Here is a 21,128-nt window from a genome sequence, read left to right as displayed (position 1 = left end):
TCAAAGAAGGCCAGTAGATGACATCCCTTCGTGCCCATGGCAGACGTTGCTAATGGATTGCAGCACTTCCCATGCTGGCTCAGAATCACACTCAACATAGCACCCCAGACAGCTCTACTGGCTCAGGGTTGGCATTCATGTATTAATAGTAACCTATTCATCTCCTGCCTGCCTCAACACCTCACCGGATAAGAAAACTGAGGCCCAGAGAGGCAAGACTCACTCAAGTTCTTACAGTAATAGGTAGCAAGGTGCTCACTCATTTCTCTTCTCGTGAATCCAGGGCTTCTTCCAGCACGATAGCTAAGGCTTCCTTCTCCCAAGTCAGACCTTCCATGCTTCTGCACTTACATTAATATGTGGAAACTGCTTCAAACATGCCTGGTCTTTGCTAAATGTTGGATCAGTATTGGCTATTATTATTATAAAGGGGTGGGAGGGAAGAGAGACTTTAAATATACCAATTCTAAGATGTGCAAGCTATGAATAAAACCTGGTCAGTCTGCATAAGCATTTGCTTGTTTCCTAAAATGGTAACAGCACTGGGTTGAAGCTGGCCAAACAGCTGCAGCCTCAGGCCTCAGGGCCCCTGGCAACACAGACTTCTCATTCTTAGGTTCTTAGTCACTGCCCCTCAGGAATGTGCATGGACAGCACCATTCTGAGGACCTTGTCCAGTCTAGATTGATGATGGAAGACGGCTGACCTTAGCATACCTTTGTTTGCCAGCAGTACCCCACCAGCTTTACCTTGCCTGGGCTTGGCAGACTTACGCAGCCAGCTCACTGGGTTCCTGTTCAGATAGGGCATCTAGATTTGGGCTTTCCTCATAATCTCAGGTCTTCTCCTTTCCCAAAGACTTAAAAATTCTTGGACAACTCTGATTAATACTATTTCCACCATGCACATCAGAATTTTCATAATGCTTATTTTCAGACTTTTAAGTGAAATAGAAAATGCATGTTTTTAGTGAAGATATTTGATTTGACTCCTTTTTGGGGGGATGCAGTTTAGTCTTAATAACTTGCTAAGTTAAGCTGGTCAACTTCAGTTCAGTTCAGTTCAGTTCAGTCACTCAGTCGTGTCCGACTCTTTGCGACCCCATGAATTGCAGCACGCCAGGCCTCCCTGTCCATCACCAACTCCCGGAGTTCACTCAGAGTCACGTCCATCGAGTCAGTGATGCCATCCAGCCATCTCATCCTCGGTCGTCCCCTTCTCCTCCTGCCCCCAATCCCTCCCAGCATCAGAGTCTTTTCCAATGAGTCAACTCTTTGCATGAGGTGGCCAAAGTACTGGAGTTTCCGCTTTAGCATCATTCCCTCCAAAGAAATCCCAGGGTTGATCTCCTTCAGAATGGACTGGTTGGATCTCCTTGCAGTCCAAGGGACTCTCAAGAGTCTTCTCCAACACCACAGTTCAAAAGCATCAGTTCTTCGGTGCTCAGCCTTCTTGACAGTCCAACTCTCACATCCATACATGACTACTGAAAAAACCATAGCCTTGACTAGATGGACCTTAGTTGGCAAAGTAATGTCTCTGCTTTTGAATATAGTGTCTAGGTTGGTCCTAACTTTTCTTCCAAAGAGTAAGCATCATTTAATTTCATGGCTGCAGTCACCATCTGCAGTGATTTTGGAGCCCCCAAAAATAAAGTCTGACACTGTTTCCCCATCTATTTCCCATGGAGTGATGGGACCAGATGCCATGATCTTCGTTTTCTGAATGTTGAGCTTTAAGCCAGCTTTTTCACTCTCCTCTTTTACTTTCATCAAGAGGCTTTTAATTCCTCTTCACTTTCTGCCATAAGGGTGGTGTCATCTGCATATCTGAGGTGATTGATATTTCTCCCGGCAATCTTGATTCCAGCTTGTGTTTCTTCTAGTCCAGCGTTTCTCATGATGTACTCTGAATATAAGTTAAATAAGCAGGGTAACAATATATAGCCATGACGTACTCCTTTTCCTATTTGGAACCAGTCTGTTGTTCCATGTCCAGTTCTAACTGTTGCTTCCTAGCCTGCATACAGATTTCTTAAGAGGCAGGTCAGGTGGTCTGGTATTCCCATCTCTTTCAGGATTTCCCACAGTTTATTGTGATCCACACAGTCAAAGGCTTTGTCATAGTCAATAAAGCAGAAATAGATGTTTTTCTGGAACTCTCTTGCTTTTTCCATGATCTAGTGGATGTTGGCTATTTGATCTCTGGTTCCTCTGCCTTTTCTAAAACCAGCTTGAACATCAGGGAGTTCACGGTTCACGTATTGCTGAAGCCTGGCTTAGAGAATTTTGAGCATTAGTTTACTAGCATGTGAGATGAGTGCAATTGTGCGGTAGTTTGAGCATTCTTTGGCATTGCCCTTCTTTGGGATTGGAATGAAAACTGACCTTTTCCAGTCCTGTGGCCACTGCTGAGTTTTCCAAATTTGTTCACCTCCTAACAAATCCCAAGCTTGGCTACTTTCTGCTCAATCCTTGGACTCCATCATTTCTGACTTGTTGTATTGCAGTAACCTCCCTGCTTCCAATCTTATCCACTTATGATTCATTCTCTAAAGTACAAGAAGACTCTTACAAAGAACCAAAACATAATCATGTCACCCTCCTGCTTAAACTGCTTCAATGCCCTCTCCCCTTTGTTCGCTGATGAAGTCCTAACTCAGCAGCATGTGGTGTATTAGCTCCCCAGCCTTGGCATCCCACTGCTTCCTGTGCTGGGTGTCTAGAATCACGAGCCTTTCAGAATTCGGCTTGGCCACCACCTCCTACAAGCAGTCTTCCCTCACAACCCACTTCTGTCTGCTGTGTGCTCCTGGAGCACCTTGTCCTTGTCTTCTATTTATCACAGTCATTACAGTCGACTCTGTCTCCTCTACTGGACTGTGTATTTCTCATGATAGAAAAGGACAGTTATGTCTTTTTAACATTGTATCCCCCATAACTTAGTATACTGCCTCACACATAGTAGTATTTTAAAAATACTTGTGGGGACTTCCCTGGTGGTCTGTTAGCTAAGAATCTGCCTGCCAGGGCAGGGGACATGGGTTTGATCCTTGCTGTGGGAAGATTCCACAAGCCATGGGTCAACCAAGCTCATGTGCCACAGCAAGAGAAGCCACTGCAATGAGAAGCCCGTGTGCCCTGTGCACCGCAACTAGAGATTAGCCCCCGCTCTGCTGCAGCCAGAGAAAGCAGTGAAGACCCAGCACAGCCAAAAATAAACAAGTTTAAATGTAAAAATTATTTTTAAAACTTGTGCAATCTGTCACTTTTCCTGAAACAATAATTAGAAAACTAAGATATTTTTAGTTGAAATTAGGCAACAATAAGATGTGTGTATATATATATATATAATTATCATTTTGAGTGAAATTCCAATGCCTAATCATATAAAATGAGAGGTAATTAAAATCGCAAGGGCCATGTTTGCCTCATCTTTTACCTTAGAGAACTTTTTGATCACAGTTGTTTCCTTTCTGATTCTTTCCTTGATTCCTTATTCTGTGTTTTACCTTTGTTTTATTATATTGGGATTGGGAATATTATATAAGCAACAGCAATAGAGAAAAATCTAGAAATGGCAATCTAAAACAATTTTTTTCTGGTTTATATAGAAGTAATAAAAAATTTTTAATAAAAATTTGACAATTTTTTTAAGAAAGAAAAAGTGAAGAAATTTAAAATCGCTTAAAAGCTCACTTTCAACAGATATTATGGTTTCATTTTTGTTTTTCCTTCGTTTCTACATTTACATTTTTTCCACTTAATACTGCACCAGGGAGTTTTTCCCAGGACTGCTGACCCTACTTCCTCTCCTGGCCACACTGGCCTCCTCACAGCTCTTCCACAGAGTTATGCTTCCCCATGAGCCAGGGCCTTTGCATGTGCTATCGCTGGTGCCTAGCACACCCTTCCTCCAACTGCTGCGGGAAAGCAAAGGATCTTGGCCTATGTAATGACTGATTCTGCTTTCAGATCCTCCCTGATTTCTAGACTAGAAGTCTGGCAGCATAAAATTGGACTTCCTTAATATATAATTATGGAGAAGGAAATGGCAACCCACCCCCGTATTCTTGCCTGGAGAATCCCAGGGACAGAGGAGCCTGGTGGGCTGCTCTTAATATGTAATTTAAAATGCTTATCTTATTATGAGACCCGGAAGCTTAATCACAACTCTTCATAGTTTGCTTAGTGATGCTCAAGTTATTCATGTCCTGTGAGAGCAGATGCAAGAAGTCCATCTTTGCCCCCTCCTGAGCCTGAGACCATCCAAAGAAGGTAGCTGTGCTCCTTACTTTTATTAAAGTAGAATTTGAAACATAATGGGGCCTTGTAAACTCACTCCTGTCTTTTTTTCTTGTCTTTTTACTTCATCCAGTGGTTCTGGGGTCTTAGTTCTCTGACCAGGGCTGGAACCTGGGCCCTTGGCAGTGAAAGCCCAGAATCCTAACCATTGGACCACTAAGGAATTTCCTCACCCCAGTCTTTGTAATCTACTTACTATTCCCCAGTTGCCTTAGATTTAGGCCCCTCTCTTGCTCCATCCAAGCAATGGTTCTCAAAGTGTAGGCCCCAAACTAGCACCGTAAGCATCACCCAGGAACTTGTTAGAAATGTAATTTTTCATCCCAATCCCAGGCCCAGCAATGTGTGTATCAGTGGGTTCTCCGAGTGACTCTAATATGTGCTGGTAAGTTTGTGCATTAGCGTAAGTTTATTGAAATTCTAATAAGCTTTGAGAACCACTGCTTCAGGAATGGGAGGGAGTATTCTTGTCCCTGTATCCCATTCTCAGGGTGCTCTCAGAATTCCTGACAATAACCAGCTTGGCTGCCTGGTTATTTGCCTGCTGGTCAATGTTAAGTCCTCTTCGCTACACATAGCATCCTGCTAGCACACCCACATGAGCTCTTACTGACCTTCCTGGTGCTGGCTGTTTTCTTTGAACTAACATCAGTCATCATAGCCTGTGGTGTTTCTAATTACTGTAGCCTGACTGGCTGGATTTTATCTTAGCAGCTGCAACAGTGTTGGTTTAACTTCTCTATCACCTGGCCCCAGTGAGTTTATCTTGCCCAAAGTTCTATTCCCTTTGGGTCTTATATGACTCCTTAAGTGCACTCTACCATGTCTGGTCTTGACAAAAGGACCCTAAGTTCCTAATTAAAGTCAAAGGTACAAATGACAGACCAAAATACATTATTGCTTAGGTAGTTTAGAATTCACAAAAAGGAGAAAGGGCAGGAAGAGACTTTTCACTATGTATCTATTTATATTCTTTGATTTTTGAGCAAGATAACTGTTAACCTATTCAAAAATATTTTTAATTATTCTGAAAAATGCCTAGTAAGAATAGGAATTGCCAGGGGAAACTTCCTGGAAGAAATGAGCCTCATCTAGACTAGTGCAAGGGGGTGAAGATCAACGGCAAAGGGCAGGGAACTCATTACAAATGAAAAAAAGGAAAGGAGTAAGCCGACAAACGCAAACTGCAGAGAACTGTGGACAGACAGGGTGAAGAGGCGGTGCTGACTGGTATCCTTTAAGCAAAACATGCTGATTTTCACAACTCATCTAGGTTACGGAATTCCACTGAGAGACGGGGATGAGAAAACAGACGAAGAAGCAGAAGGGCCATATTCAGATGATGAGATGTTAACACACAAAGGGCTACGAAGATCACAAAGCATGAAATCTGTGAAAACCGTGAAAGGCCGAAAAGAGGTGAGTCAAGTGCAGAGCTGTTTTCCTAATGATTAGTGTTAAGAGATTTCCCTGCTGCATGCTCATTTAGGATATTAATGATCCCTTAATGAAAGATTCGAATGATACAGCACGGGTTATATTTAAAATTATTTATTCCGGTCAGATGAATTAAGATCTCTGGCAATTTAGAAAATGATAATAAATTCCTAGTCTTCCACTATAAATGGAAAATAGTATTCTCATGTAGCAAAATCAGACAATTAGTGGGAGTACCCAGTACCAGCCTTCACATATATACAAAGCAGCTAACAGTATCAAGTACATAGTTTTGTTTTAAACTGAATCTATGTAGCGTTTAAATAGTAAAAGTTTATTCATAATAATATATTTTCTTCGTGCTCAGAAAGCAGTGGAGGATTTCAATGAAGGCCTCAGATCATTGTGGGCAGTGTTCATGGACATGTACCAAATAAAGTATAAATAATAACAGTTTATGTTTTTATTTATCATTAGTGTTAATAATTTGTGCATATATGTAACACAATACCAACTACATTTTGGAATATATAGATAGTGCTGTCTTTTGAGTGCACACTTAGAGGACAGTTGATTCTTTATGTCAGAAAAGCTTAAAAATTATTACTATGATGATGATTATGAAGTCCTATCTAGTTTCAAAATCTGATTCATAATGATAACACATTTCTCTTTTCAGGTGCGGTATGGGTCACTAAAATACAAAGTAAAGAAGAGACCACAAGTGTATTTTTAGCCATGTGCACATCAAGTATCCACGTCAAATTATGCTAATACATCAACTTGTTTTTCTAACATCATATATTCAGGATTTATCCATTAAAACCATTCTTTAAATTATGGTGGTGATAGGGTTTACTTTCGTCAATTTAAATAGTTTTTCTTTAACAACTACTTCCAAATCTTGACTACTAAAGGTAGTTACGCAAAAATAGATAGATAGATAGATCAGAAATAAAAGAAAATTGTGTTATCTGTTGTCAGATTCTTCAAAACATTAAGTGCCTGGGATATAAGGTGAAACACAGATTCACAGTATACTTGAAAGATGGTTCAAGCGACATCAGCCTTTGTGATCTTGTATTGTGTTTACCTCCATTTCTGTTGAAACTATCACATGAGGATAGTATTTAATAGGCCTCTGATCCAGCAGTGATAGAACAAGGGTATAATATAAGATAAAATATGTTTTATATACTCCTCAAATTTTTACTTTGTTAATACTTCTAGTTTTTCCACCATCAACTGAAAGTTTTCAAGACAACTATTTGAAAACCAGGTATCTATATAGCACTTTCATTCCTGACTAGTTTTGCACACTTGAGAATTGTTTACTTATTTTACAACTATACATTTAAGTTTTATTAACACTGTCTTGACTGTCTTGACTGTCATTTGTCATATTCTGACTTGTCAAATTTATGCCTTGAATTATATCATCTCTTTTCCTGTGGGTTTCATTAGTTATATTCATTTAATTTTAATAATAAAAAATAGAGCTCAGTGTTCACTTTCAACTGTTTCTACATATCTTTCATACAGATGAGTTCTTTAAAATTTACCAGCTTCCCGTATTTAGTTCTACATTGTAGCTGAACTTCGCATGTTTTTGTTAACAGTGGTTTCATTTTCAGCTTTTAAAAATGGTAACTTTTGTGAAATGGAATCAGAGACCAGTATAGCAGGTAGATATCTTCTAATTCATGAAATTAACCAACAGCCAATCTATTCACAAGCTTGGCACTGCCACAGGCTGCTGATTTATAAATCTGGCATTGACTCTACCCATTTGAATCACTTCACTTCTGGCTGAGATAATTTCCTGAAGATCCATGCCAATGCAAAATACAAATGTTGTTAATCTTACATATTAGAAGTTATTAGAATAGATTTTAGAAAAATACCATGTTTTTAATCCAAGAGATTTTGAGTTACCAAACTTTGAAGCTTTTTAGGCATAGATAACTATGCATTATGAACCCCAAGTCAGTATATTTCTGATGATGATTTTAGTAACCAGTAATCAAAATTGTATCATTATACAATTCTGTATGATTATACTCTTTCATATAATTTACTTGATTATTCTGTTTACCCAAAAGAAAAAAAAAATGAGAGAGATTTGTGAGATCTTTGACCTTTCTGCCTTTCAAGAAATGAAGCCAGCTGGAAGTGTATATTCAGGACCCACTCTGAGTGTTGGTAAAGAACAAAATGTTTACTCAGGAGTACCTTACTATAATTCATACATTTCTCTTCATACAAGCCTTAAAATGTCTTCCAGATTATCTCACATTCTCAATAAGTAATACCATGTAAAAACGTCATTAAATTTATTTTCCCCCAAAGTTTAATTCTATGAGTATCTTCATCTATTTTAACCTTGACTAATTCAAAATTCCTATGAATTCTGGTTATAAAATCTGGAAGGGAGTTTAACATAGATTGCCTAGGAATGCTTGACTTCCCAATATAAATGCTTCATGTGCCATGCTTGCCTTTCCTACACAAGGGCAGTGTCATCGCAAATTGCCTAACAAAGTCATGTAAGTGACTTTGTATCAAAAACATTACTTTTGGGGGCTGATTTGCACCACTTTATTTTATTTAAGTCTAATTTCAGTCTGTCTGCAATGCAGGAGACCCGGGTTCGATCCCTGGGTTGGGAAGATGCCCTGGAGAAGGGAATGGCAACCCACTCCAGTACTCTTGCCTGAAAAATCCCATGGACTGAGGAGCCTGGTGGGATATAGTCCACCGGGTCGCAAAGAGTCGGACATGACTAAGCGACTTCACTTTTACTTTCACTTTTCAGTATTACACCTATGCTTTAATTATGGTAAACTCACAAATACTGTCCTAAATTGGAGAAATTATTTATCCCTCTATACTTCTAGAGTCAAGATGTTTAACCAAGAGCAACACTAGTTTCAAAGAGATAATGCAAATCTTTCTATTTAATCACATCTCAAAGCTTCCTCTGATACATTTGTTATAACCTTATATACAGTCAGTGTCATTTCACTGTTCTATCATTTCCTTTCTGTCCTTTCATTTCTTACATTTTGCTTCTTTTCTCTTCTGTGTGTTTTAGCATGCTTTCATCTGAATTTTGTATAATAAACTTGTACGTTTTTGTTTCTTTTAAGGTGGAACAGGTCATTTTTTTGTTTCTCTGCTTTTAAGTCTAATGCTTATAAAAGAGGTGTGTTTATCCCTAGACCACAGTGCCTTGCTCCCACCACCACCATTTGGTGTATGGGCATTAGATGCTGCACAAGCCTTTAGGGCACTATTTTGGTAGCTATTAAAGTTTATCCAGAAACTGTACCTGGTGTCTCAGTTTATTGTCATTCAACTTGTTCATGAATATTAACTATTTCCAGGGTTTGTTTAGAAGGAAGAATTGTTCTGTTCTTTAGTTTACTACATTTTTTTTCTGGTGTAAAAATGAGCCAGAAATAAGCCTTATTGCTAAGTAATTATTTAAACCCACATAATCCCTGTGTAAGATTCCCTCCACACACTTCACTATATGTATGTGGATTTGGATAGAAAATGATGTTGCCAGCATTACCAGTTTTAAATACTTGACTATACAGATTGATGGAATACAATTATTAAAGTGTTTTCAGGGAACTTAATCCATATGTCACCACCAAAGATTTCTACAGTGTTATAAGGTATGTAAATATTCCAAATTTCTGTAAACATTGGTTCGATAAGAGTTTTTCTTTTTTTTTTTTTTTGGTATAACACAGTTTGTACTCTGGAATGCTTGAACTTTTGTGTTATTAAAAATAATACAACACTATCTTAAATACTAATAGTTTGTATTTTTAATTGGAATGGGCTAATTCTTTTATCTGGAAAATAAGTTAATATGTACTGAAAAGCAATTTCCTATGTTTTCTTCTGTGTAAGTTGATTCATTTACAAAGCAATTTGGTAAATTTTGAAAAGGTTATTGTGGTATGTAGTGTGTGTTTCTTAGTAAACATCACTTAAGAATAAAGCTTTCTGAAAGGAAAGGACAACTTTTTATCTCTTAATGTTTTTAAGATTATTCTTTTGGTAGTTTCCTACAGATTTAATGTATATTAACCCTTTAAACATTGACCATGAATTAACATTTTCTCTTCTAACACCTTTTAAATCTATGTACTTTAATAGTTAAGAGAAAGCAGTTTTACAAGGTTTAATCTCTTTGTAAAAGCTATCTTTAGGCCCAGTATGAGGATAATTTTACAAATGTGTTTTTTGAAAACTTTAATATAAATAAACTCATTTTACTAGTGACAGTGATAACTTGTATTTTTTTTCTGTGTCAAGCGTGTATGTTAGGTTCCATGAAATGATATTATTTATTACTCAGTGTGTCTTAATTAAATAATAGACAATATATGCACACACTTAAGATTACAAATCATAGAGCAAATTATACAAATCATATACATGCTTCGAAATATTGCCATTTGCAACAATATGGATGGATCTAGAGGAAAAGGGAAAAAGCTTTCAGGGAAAGCTGAGTCTTGTATGGTATCGCTCATAGGTGGAATCCAAAAAATAATACAAATGAGTCTATATTCAAAACAGAAGCAGACTCACAGACATAGAAAACAAATTTATGGTTCCCAAAGGGGAAAGGGGGGACATAAATTAGGAATATGGGATTAACAGATACAAACTACTATGCATAAAATAGATAAGCAGAAGAACTTACTGTATGGTTCAGGGAGCTATATTCAATATCTTGTAATAACTTACAGTAGAAAATAATCTAAAACTATATATGTGTGTCTAACTGAAAAAAATCATACATTCTAGAATGTTCATCCATAGAATTACAAAAGAAATAACTAAAATTTGGATGTTAGAAAAAGAAGATGGGAAAAAACAACTAGTTCAGAAACCCTAGTTGTGGATTTATATTGTTAGCTGTCTCAGACACAAAATATAACACAAAATTCAATTTTATGTATCCTGGAAATGTTCTGGGGTTCCATCTGTTTTAAAATCAGATGTCTGTGTGCCTCACATTTAAGCTTTGGAGAGAAAGCCTGTGTTTAAGAAAGTTTCTTTGTGATACTTCATTATGATGTGTTCAAGTATTTCCAAATGGAGTTATATTTTCATTTTTATTAGAATATATATGCTTGTGATGATCCAAAGAAGTCAGAAATTTAAATAAAAATTCAAAGAACACAATGACTGTATAAATTACAGCATTTTTGTCAGTGTTTTATTCTCCTTTTTAGTAGTTCACTGTTCTTGAAAAAGAGATTCATGGAACAAAATTCATGTCAGACTGATTCATTGTTCTCTGAAAAACATTCTGCCCTTTTACCTACCCATCAATATTTTATCCTTGAAACACTCTCCTTATGGTCTCTTTTTGGTAGTGTTTTTAAAATTGCTTTTTATAAGAAGATGCTTTGAATTGAAAATTTAAAGCGCAAGATTGATAACTGTCCATAAGTGTAGGATAGACACTGTGTTCAAAAACGCAGGAAAAGTATCCTATTTACTCTTACTTTACCTGGCAATCCCAGTTAAGGACAAGGGGAAAGAATAAAAATAAATATATGTGGTACTTTGGCACTATGTGCAAATCAAATTTTAGCACAGTTTTTTTCATTCATAAATATTCTTTGAGTGTCTGTTGTGAATGGTAGCTCTGTTATGTTTCTGCACAATGCCTCATAACAGTTAATTTAAGGACAATAATTCTTGCTTTAAAAATAACAAATTCACTGTTACCAAATGTTTGGATTGAGTATTGTTTATGCTTTAATTTATCTTAGGCTATTGAGTACTTTGGTTTCTCTCAAAGCAGGTTTTGGTGTTATAGTTTTTGTTTTTTAAATTCTTGGTTCTCTTCTTTCCCTTACCTCTTACATCTGACACATTACTAAGTTATTTTGAGTCTCTCCAAAATATATATTGAATGTGAACATTAAACTCACCTCCCCTTCATTTTCCCTAGTTTAAGTCATCATCATCTCTCACCTGGAGTACTCAGGGCATAACTTTTATTTAAGGCAGCATTTCTTGAAACTTTACTAACATTTTTTGTAGCCTTGCGAATTTTTCAAGGTGACTTTTAACCTTGAGTTCCATAAACTGTCACAGTTGCGCATCTTTTCAACTGTATCTTTGAGAATTACAGAGAAGTTTGTGAAGAGAGAAGGAAGGTAAAGAGCAGGAACAGAAAGTTTTGCACGTCAACCTTGGAAGAGAAGGTTTTCTCTTCTAAGCACTGTTTAATGCTGAAATTTAGAAAAGGTGAGTGAAAAAAGTCAGTGAAGTCAGGTTAGAGTATCTGACTGATTTATTATGTGTTGGACAGTGCTATCTCAATGTATTGTGAAAGAGTTTGAAATAAAGGTGGAGATTTTTTTCTTCCTCAAAAATGTTAGGCTTAACTTGTTACTTTAAATTTGAGTGCTGTTACAGATCATGGTGGTGCCAGGAGTCAACAGTTGGTATCTATTGATCAGAGTTCTCCAGAGAAATGAAACCAGTAGTGAACCAGAGGAGGAGCCTATGGTCCTTGCACCCCCCACCACATCCTCTGCCTGCCTTTTGTCTGTGGACAACTTTAGTCAAAGAATAAGTTTAATCAGAGAAGTGAGAAATGTGGAAACAAAGGAAAACAGTCAAAGGAGACTAAATAGTAAGAATGTAGTCACTAAGCATGGCCAAGGACCTTTAGTTCTTTCTCAAGCGCTATAGATAATATTCTGAGCCATATCCTGTGAGCTGTCTTAGAGACACTGAAACCCCAGGTGGGAGAAGTTACCTACATGATGACTAGATTGTACCCAGGACATGAGCTGCCACAATTCCAAGAACTGGCCACAAAGAAATGGGAACAAGCAGACCCTGGAACTGAAGATTAACTACCTAAAACAACCAAGATGATGCTGGTCAGACCAACGATGACCAATCTGAAGATGACTGTTAGAGAAGACTGTGCTGTTTCTGCATGTAGCTCCCCCCCCCCCACCACCCCACCCACCCCCCTCTATAAAAGCTCTCATCCCCTGCTTGTCAGGGAGGGGTTGGGGGCAAAAGTGGGCCTCTGGACAAATGTCCACCACCGACCCAGTTGCCCACATCTGAAATAAAGCAAACTTTCCTTTCCACCAGCCTGGCCTGTTTCCTGGCTTTCAGGCAACAAGCAACAAGACCCCACAAACTCTTTCAGTAACAGTAATATGTGTGTGCATATCTATATGCATTGGGCTGGCCAAAAAGTTCCTTTGGGTTTTCCTGAACGATCTTAGGAAAAACCCAAATTAATTTTTTGGACAACCCCCACAAAAAAATAGAGAGATTTTAAGGGATTGGTTCATGTAATTGTGGAGGTTGGCAAGTTCAAAATCTACAGGGCAGGATGGCTGACTAGAAACCAAGAAAAGAGTTGATGTTGCAGCTCCAGTCCAAATGCATTCTGCAGGTAGAATTCTCTCTGAAGGCCTTCAGCTAGCTGGATGAGGGCCACCCACACTATGAGGGATTATATGCTTTACTTGAGGTCTACTGATTTAAGTGTTAATCTCATCGAAAAAATACCTTTGTTATGCCCAAATCGCGAAATCTCCCAGTGACCACCAGAGCCGATATCCGATGCAAAAGCAAGAGTTTTTATTACCAAGCTCAAGCTGGGGCTCCTACCATTACCGACACAGCGGCTATAAGGAGGAGCCCCAGGTTTTGGATTACATTGCTTATATAGGGAGTGTTCATGAAAAAAAGAATTTCTAGGTAGGGGGACGTCTGATTGTTCACTTTCTTTCGAAGAGTTGTGTGTTGGTTTCTGATTGGTCCCTATTACCTAGGTAGACCACAAGTTCCTGAACGCTAAGTCAGGAGATTCTGATCTGGGATCCGATTGGCTCGTGGGTGGTGGGGTGAGATCAGGGGATTTCCAAAGGCTCTTTTCCCGGAACCTTACAAAATGGAGTTTTTCTGTTAACAAAATGGAGTAGCTTAGGTTCTTCAACCTTCACAGGAACATCTAGACCAATGCTTGAGCAAATGTCCAAGTGCAGTGATGTTATCCATTGACACATAAAATTAACCATCATAGTATCCTTAAAATTAAGTTCCAAAGGAAACTATTTACCCTAAAATATAAAGTTGTTTTTCAGAGTCAACATATAAAATTCCCAAGTCTTGCACTTTGTTAGTTTATCTTACAAAGAAAGGGACTGTTGCAGCACATGCTTATTTGAAAGAGAGAAATTATGCCTCATGAGGCTTGTGATGCCCTGTGTGTTAGATTGTGATAAATAAGATTTATATATCACTTGTTTCCACACTTTGGGAAGTATGTCTGTTTTACAGATAGGGAAACCAAGACTCAACAGTGATCAAACCCAAGCACAATAATTGTAGCTTCAGATTCTTGTGTTGTTAATTCCATTATACTTGGTTATCCTGGCTACCACAGAATATTTAAACAGCTAAGGTAGAAATGGTTCTTACCATTTCTGCATTAGATAAAAATTTCAGGTTATCAGAAGATTAGAATGGATTGAAGTTTTTTGAGTAACGTAGTTAATAGTAGATTTGGCTCTTAGGGTAACTTCGGCAAGGAGAGAAAGGATGCTTTTGAATTGAACAGGAAAAAGACCACATTTACTATCAATTATTGGTTGAGACAAACAGGAAGAGATCTGAAGAGAGGATGTCGCCCAGCCGGGAGGCGTATCCACTCAGGAAGTGCTTTCCTTCCTCACCTTCCCACCAGCATTTGTTCTGCCACTTTCTCTCTTCAAACCACACCTTGTAAAGCCTTTTATGTGCTCTGTTCACAACAAAAATTTTCGTGTTTTAACTAATAAACCTAGGTTTTAACTAATAAAACAGAAAAGGGCCAAATGACTTTTTACACAGGAGATGAATTTCATTGTCTTTTCAGTAGAAAGCAAGTACGGTGGGATACATAGCAGGCAACAGTTTCCCTATGTTCTAGGAAAGTGGAACTGAATTATTGTTAGTTTACAAAACCTCGTATAAAATTAAAGTTTGCAGGGGGCTCCCAGGGAGGGAAATTAGACAAAGAAACGAAGATTTGGGGAACTCTTTATTTTGCTATATTGAGAAGGGGTCGCGAAGAGTCGGACACGACTGAGCTGAACTGAGAAGATAACCCATTTAAAAAGCCAAAGTTTTTAAAGTGTAATTTAACATTAAGCAACGTACAGAAGAGGCTGTGGTTGTTTACCTTAGAATAACAAATCCTAAAATTAGAAAAGAATATTGAAGAGGGGGGAACCTTAATTTTGTAAACTTATTACAATAAAAGGGGTGATTCAGAAAAGCAAGCATACATAATTGTCTTTAAAAGGAAATATATCTTCCCTAGTGCAAAGTAAAGTTATATGAGATCTGGTTGATATTTGACCTGACAGTCTCAAAGCCTATTAGACTGCAGCAAGTAATAATTGCTTCCTCATTTAGGTTAGACAATGAGTTCTCTCTGCAAGCTGCTCTCCTCTAAATAGATTGTCGAGAGTAATTGAAACAAGTTATACTGGGAAGTGGAGTGACCGATTCCTCAAAGTGTGAGAGCAGAGCTATGGTAACCTCTTAAGCCTGGCCTTCATCCTGTTCCTATTTAGGGAATCTGCAGGGCAGCCCGCGAGAGAGTGCAGTCTGCAGTTCGCCAGCTTTATTGTTTAGACTTGAAGGGAAGGTCATATGCCCTCTTTGACAGAGAGGTTTATGGTCTCTCTCTAATTAGCAGCACCCTCCACCAGACAGACTGTTGGCCACATTCCAAGAGCGGGGTTTGGTAGCTGCCACTGATGAAGGAGAAAACAAGGTTATTTACCCTGTGACTGTAATTCTTGGCACAAGTCCTCTCTTTAAACTCAGACATGTTTTCCTTTTGTTCCAACTTGCCTTTGGAATCTGAGTAGGACGTGAAGGGAAGAAAATGCGACTCTATATCAATATTTAGTAGTGTAAGCAACCCTATGTTGGCCTCGAATACTTTTTACTATTCTAGGGCTGCACGGTTCAACAACATCACTTACCACCACCACCTCCCAAAAAAGGCCACACATTCAGAGCGTTGCTAGTAAACGTAAATGCTTGAGCACATGCCCACACATAACCTCAGAAAAGGAAGTTTAATTTGCAACATCTATAAAATACCGACAGTTTTACATTAGGACACTTAAATCCCAGAGGTGAAGTGTGATTGGGTTTATCTCTCACTGGAGTGTTAAAAAGAGTCCCGGGATTATATCTGGCTCGTTCTGTTTTGCCGGTTCCGACGGACGGTGGGTTAAGCTGACAGAAATGCTTTTTGGTTGATTTAAACCAGATACTCCGACTATTTTTGTCCGGTTTGCAGGCGTTGCAGCACTGCAGAAGGCAACACTGCCCCCCTCGGCCGTCCGCCAACTGAGGGCGCAGGAGCCTGGTCTCCACCAGCTTTACCCGCGGCCATAAAAACCTTTCAAGTCCCCCTTATTATTCCAGGCACATTCCAAGGGAGTTGAGTCACAGGGTTCACTTGGCTTTTCTTCTACTCTGAACTGCTTGTACCAGGTGGAATACGACATTCAACTTCGGAAATGGAATCCATACCGGTCAAAGAGCGCTTTAGGGCAAACCCCAAATGCAAGCCTACTGTTAACTTCCGCACCTGGAGTTCCCTGGCTGTGCACCTGGCGTCCCATGGCCAGACCAGGATCGCGTCGTCAATACATCAGGGTTTTTTTGGGGGGAATCCCATGCTGCTGCTAAGTCGCTTCAGTCGTGTCCGACTCTGTGCGACCCCATAGACGGCAGCCCACCAGGCTCCTCTGTCCACGGGGGGAATCCCATAGAACTGCTCTATTTCCCTTGCCGGTTTGAGAAGCTCCGAAGGTTGCACGGCCGAGGGGCAGGGGCTGGGTTGGAAACTTTTCCTTTTGGCAGTACTTTTCGGGAGAGTTTGGAGGCCTAGGCGGGGAGCCCAGGGGGCTGAGGTTCCGACGGCTTTTAAGTCAGCTTCGAGGGAAAATTCCCAGCCCCTCCCACGCGTCCGCCCAGACTCGCCGGCCGCCAGGCCCGAGCGGCCCGCGGTGGGCGAGTGCGCACATCTGGCCGCCCAGAAGCCACATCTGGAACGTTAACTCCAGCACCCAGATGTTCACGGAGCTGGGGTAGTCCAAAAGCCCAAGAGGCGGGGCTACCGCGGCTGCGGCTCCTCCCTGTAGCCCAGACAACTGGGGTCCAGACTCGGGAGACGCCCCCGGCGGGGGAGAGCAGGGCGGGCCGCGGAGGCTGGAGTTTGGTGGGGTGGCTAAGGCCGCAGGCTGGGCTCCGGGTGCTGGAGCCGCGCTGAGGGGCTGGGGGAGCGGCGTTGGTATGATGGAGGCCGGCTGGGGTTGGGACGCGGAGAACGGCCAGTGCGCGGGGAGGTGGGGGGAGGAACTGCAGGGGCCGCGCCAGTGCCTCGCCCCGCCCCGTCACCGCGGCGGCCCCACTGCGTGGGATTTTACAACCCAAGGGCCCAGGAGGTGGCGGAGGAGGGCGGGGCCGGCGGGCGCGTTTCCTGGGGGGAGGGGCGCGCTGACCGTGCTGGGGACTGAGGGCGGGCTTCCCCCTCCTTCTTGCCTCAGGTCCGACACTAAGACTGGCGTTTTCTCCTGCGGAGCGACTAGCCTCTCTCTACCTGCTCTGCACCCTCCCGGCACGGAGAGCGGCGTCCTCGCCGGTGAGGTTAGCCAGGAAGATCGCTCCTCTTCCCCACTCCCCTCACCCACCCCTAACCAGGAGAGGGAGGAGCTACACGTCCCTCTATAGAGTTTTTCCGAAACCAGAGCTGCGTGCCGGCGGCTGAGCCCCTCTTGCGTTTGTTTGCACGCAGGAGTTTTGACGTCTCGCTAAGCAACGGTGTTTGCCAAGGAGTCCGGGCTGTTTCAGAGAGCTTGCGTCTGTTGGATGCTCCAGTTTGAACAAATCGTTTCCATTGATTTATTTAACCAAGGCGAGGGCAGGCCGTGTTCTTTTTTAAAAATTGTCCTTCATCCAGGTTGTCCTTACATTTTGACCTAAGGGTGTCATAACACCCCAGGTCGTTGCGTAAATGTTTTGTGACAATTTTTAAAACCAGAGGAGGAAATATCCTAAAGGAAAAGAAAATCACGACCTACAGGAAAATGATTTTAAAAGATGTTGGTCCTTTTCCACCTGTCATCCTCAGTCATTAAGTAGTCTCTACCGAAATAATATGTCCATTCGCAGCCTTCAACCCGAGGCAAATCTCCCTCCCCCTATTTCGAGCAAAGTACGAAAACAGGTCTTCTGGTCCCACCTTAGTCACCAGCTGAAACTGAGTCAGCTCTAGCGTTTCCTCTCCCAAGAGTTGCTGACTGAGAATAAACAAAAGCATACAAGATATTAAGTGTTCAGGGTACAGTGCTCTTCCATTGCTTTGTGGCAAGTTACTCTCCCTCATGGGCTTCCCTGATGGCTCAGCCGGTGAAGAGGCCTGTAATACGGGAGACAGGGGTTCAATCCCTGTGTGGGGAAGACAGCCGAGAGGAGGAAAGGGCAACCCACTCCAATATTCCTACTTGAACAACCCGAGCTACAGTCCATACGGTAGCAAAGAGTCGGACACAACAAAGTGACTTAATTACCCACGCACACTACCTCTTGGTGCCTCAGTTTCTCCATTCCTAAAATGTCACCTGTACCTATAGAATAGAGGTGGTGTAAAGATTTAGGGTTAATGAGATAGTGCAAACCAAGTGCTTAACACAAAGCGCAATGCATAGGAAAATCTCCATGGTGACTGTTATTATGTGTTAATAGGCTCTGTTTATTAATAAAATAAGAGTTAGGCAATGGCAGTGGGATCGCTCCTTCAGTTAGTTTTTCCACAACCTGCAAAAAAGGCGGATTTTTCTTTCTCTGACCGTGACTGACCTGACTTTTCAACAGAGGACGGAACTGGAACAGAAGGGGACCATGATTCTGACTGGATGAGAGAAGTGTGCCCTCTAGTGGGCCTCCTGTTATGTTAGCAGGGACGTCCCCCAGGAGAGGAGGAGGAAGGTGGGCCTTGTGGTCAGGGCGCTAATCCCACTTTCCCTCAAAATGTCTCCCATGCAGTTTTCTGTCATCAACTTCCTTGAGAAATATTTTCCGAATAATAATGCAGCTCTCCTCCCTTCTCGTCGCCCTGGATTCCTCTCCCTCACACTCTACATCCATCTATCAGCCACTCCTGTCAGCCCTAATTTATAGATGTGGATACATCACAAACCCCATACCTTCTTACTACCTGCTACACTAGCAACGGTCCAGGTATTATTTCTTAGCAAACGTACTGCAATAAGCTCCTAACTCCTCTCCCCACTTCCACTGCTTCACCCTACATTTCATTTTTCACCCGGGAACCAATCCTTTTAAAGTAAAAATGAAATATGCTCACTCTCCTCCTGCTCAAAATCTTCTAATTGTTTCCCATCACACTTGGAATAAAACCACACTCCTAGCAATGGCCCACGTGATTTGGCTCTTGTCTGATTCTCTTACCTCATCCTCTGTCACTTTCTTTTTGCTCATTCCTTCTCCAATCACATCAGTCTTCTCACTTTTCCTCAGAAAATGTCAAACCTGCTTCTGCTTCAAGATCTTTGCATTTACTGTTTCCATTGTCTTCAACCCTAAATCTTAGCATGGCTTTTCTCCTTACCTCATTCAGGTGTCTGCTCAAATGTCACCTAAGAAAAGACCTCTTGATTATCCCATCTAGTATAGATGCAACATAGTCATAATTTTTCTCTAGCCAATTACCCTAGTTTATTTTCCTTCATATCTCTTACCAAATGTCATAAATGCTTGCCTGTTTACTTATTGTTTGTGTTATCTCTGGAGTGTATGATGCATGCAGATAGGGACTTGGTTGATGCTGTTCATAATACAGTCAGGTAATCTCCAATCGAAAAGAGTATGTCTTATAAAAGGCACCTAATAAAACACTTGTTAAATGGATAGATAAAAAGAGTCTCATACCTGGAACAGCAGGGAGGCAATCAAGTTTCCCTCAATTAGTATAAGCCTAAAAAAGTTTCATGCCTCCCTAACTTCATGACTTTCTTCCTCAGTGGCTCCTGCTCCAGGATGAAACCTAACTAAGTGGACGTTAAACCTATATGCATGTAAGTATGTGAATCAGACCACACTCACCCGGTGGAGGAGGGATGGAGAAAGAGAAAAGGAAAAAAAAAAAAATGTAAATAGTGTGGTTAATTCTGTTTACCATTTAACTCAGCAAGTGCATGCACTGAAATAAACATGAGATGGAAGACATGAATCCGTACTCTCAGTTCCTCTGTGCTTCTCATCATATGATCAATATGCTGTGCTAGACATTTAAGGGCTTCCCTGATAGCTCAGTTGGTAAAGAATCCACCTGCAATGCAGGAGACCCCTATTCAATTCCTGGGTCCGGAAGATCCGCTGGAGAAGGGATAGGCTACCCAGTCCAGTATTCTTGGGCTTCCCTTGTGGCTCAGCTGGTAAAGAACCCGCCTGTAATGCAGGAGACCTGGGTTCAATCCCTGGGTTGGGAAGATCCCCTGGAGAAGGGAAAGGCTACTCACCCCAGTATTCTGGGGTGGAGAATTCCAGGAACTGTACAATCCATGTCACAAAGAGTTGGACACTACTGAGCCACTTTCACTTTTTAGGTATTTAAAGATAAGCTGATTGTCTGAACTGCATGGCCCTCAAATGCAAGGCAGTTGGGAAGAGAGTTTGAATCCACCACAGTAGTGTGTGGCCTTGGGCAAATCACTCACCCTTTGGTGCCTCAGTTTCCCGTCTGTGAAAAGGGCCAGTGATACTGCCTCCTGAATAGGATTGTTATAGGAATTAAATAAATAATATTTGTAAATTCTTAGAGCAGTGCTTGAAATCTAGTTAGCTATATATGAATATTTTTTAAGAAAACATCTCAAATGTTCGTACTTGACTTTCTTATTTCTCAATAACCTTATAATATAAGGTATTGCTCTACTCTGATTAGTACTGGCATTTTCATTATGGTTTTAGGCCAGTAATTTTCATTTTAGCATCAAGCACAGTAATTATTTTACAGCCATTTCTACTCTAGCATTTATGCTTAGGTATAAATTCCAATTAGGCCTAAATATCCCAAACTTTGCAAAAAAGAAATTGTACCTTCAGGGGTTCACTCATTCTATTATAGTTGAATAAAAGATGTTCCTTACTTTTTAGTTTTTTAAGCTTTTCTTGGCCATCTTTTCTATAACATAATATTGTTATTTGGGAACTGAGTGTCAGTCAACTCTACAGAAAAACAAATACCAGTGCTTTTCCTAAATGTGTGTGCCAAGTCATCCC

At 40.7% G+C, this 21,128-nt stretch overlaps 1 protein-coding gene across 1 annotated transcript in view; it reads left to right on the top strand.

The window, feature by feature from the left end:
* Window positions 1–9,968, top strand: part of REEP3 (receptor accessory protein 3) — a 100,319-nt gene extending 90,351 nt beyond the window's left edge. The window contains exons 7-8 of the mRNA XM_068981602.1: window positions 5,578–5,723; window positions 6,421–9,968. Of these exons, the coding sequence (XP_068837703.1) occupies window positions 5,578–5,723; window positions 6,421–6,477 (203 nt within the window). The 3' untranslated portion in view covers window positions 6,478–9,968. The remainder of the gene's footprint in view (window positions 1–5,577; window positions 5,724–6,420) is intronic.
* Window positions 9,969–21,128: the final 11,160 nt, after the last annotated feature.

This window comes from Capricornis sumatraensis, chromosome 10 (genome assembly GCF_032405125.1).
Source record: "Capricornis sumatraensis isolate serow.1 chromosome 10, serow.2, whole genome shotgun sequence".
Taxonomy (NCBI): Eukaryota; Metazoa; Chordata; class Mammalia; order Artiodactyla; family Bovidae; genus Capricornis; species Capricornis sumatraensis.
This window is presented reverse-complemented; position numbering and strand designations above follow the sequence as displayed.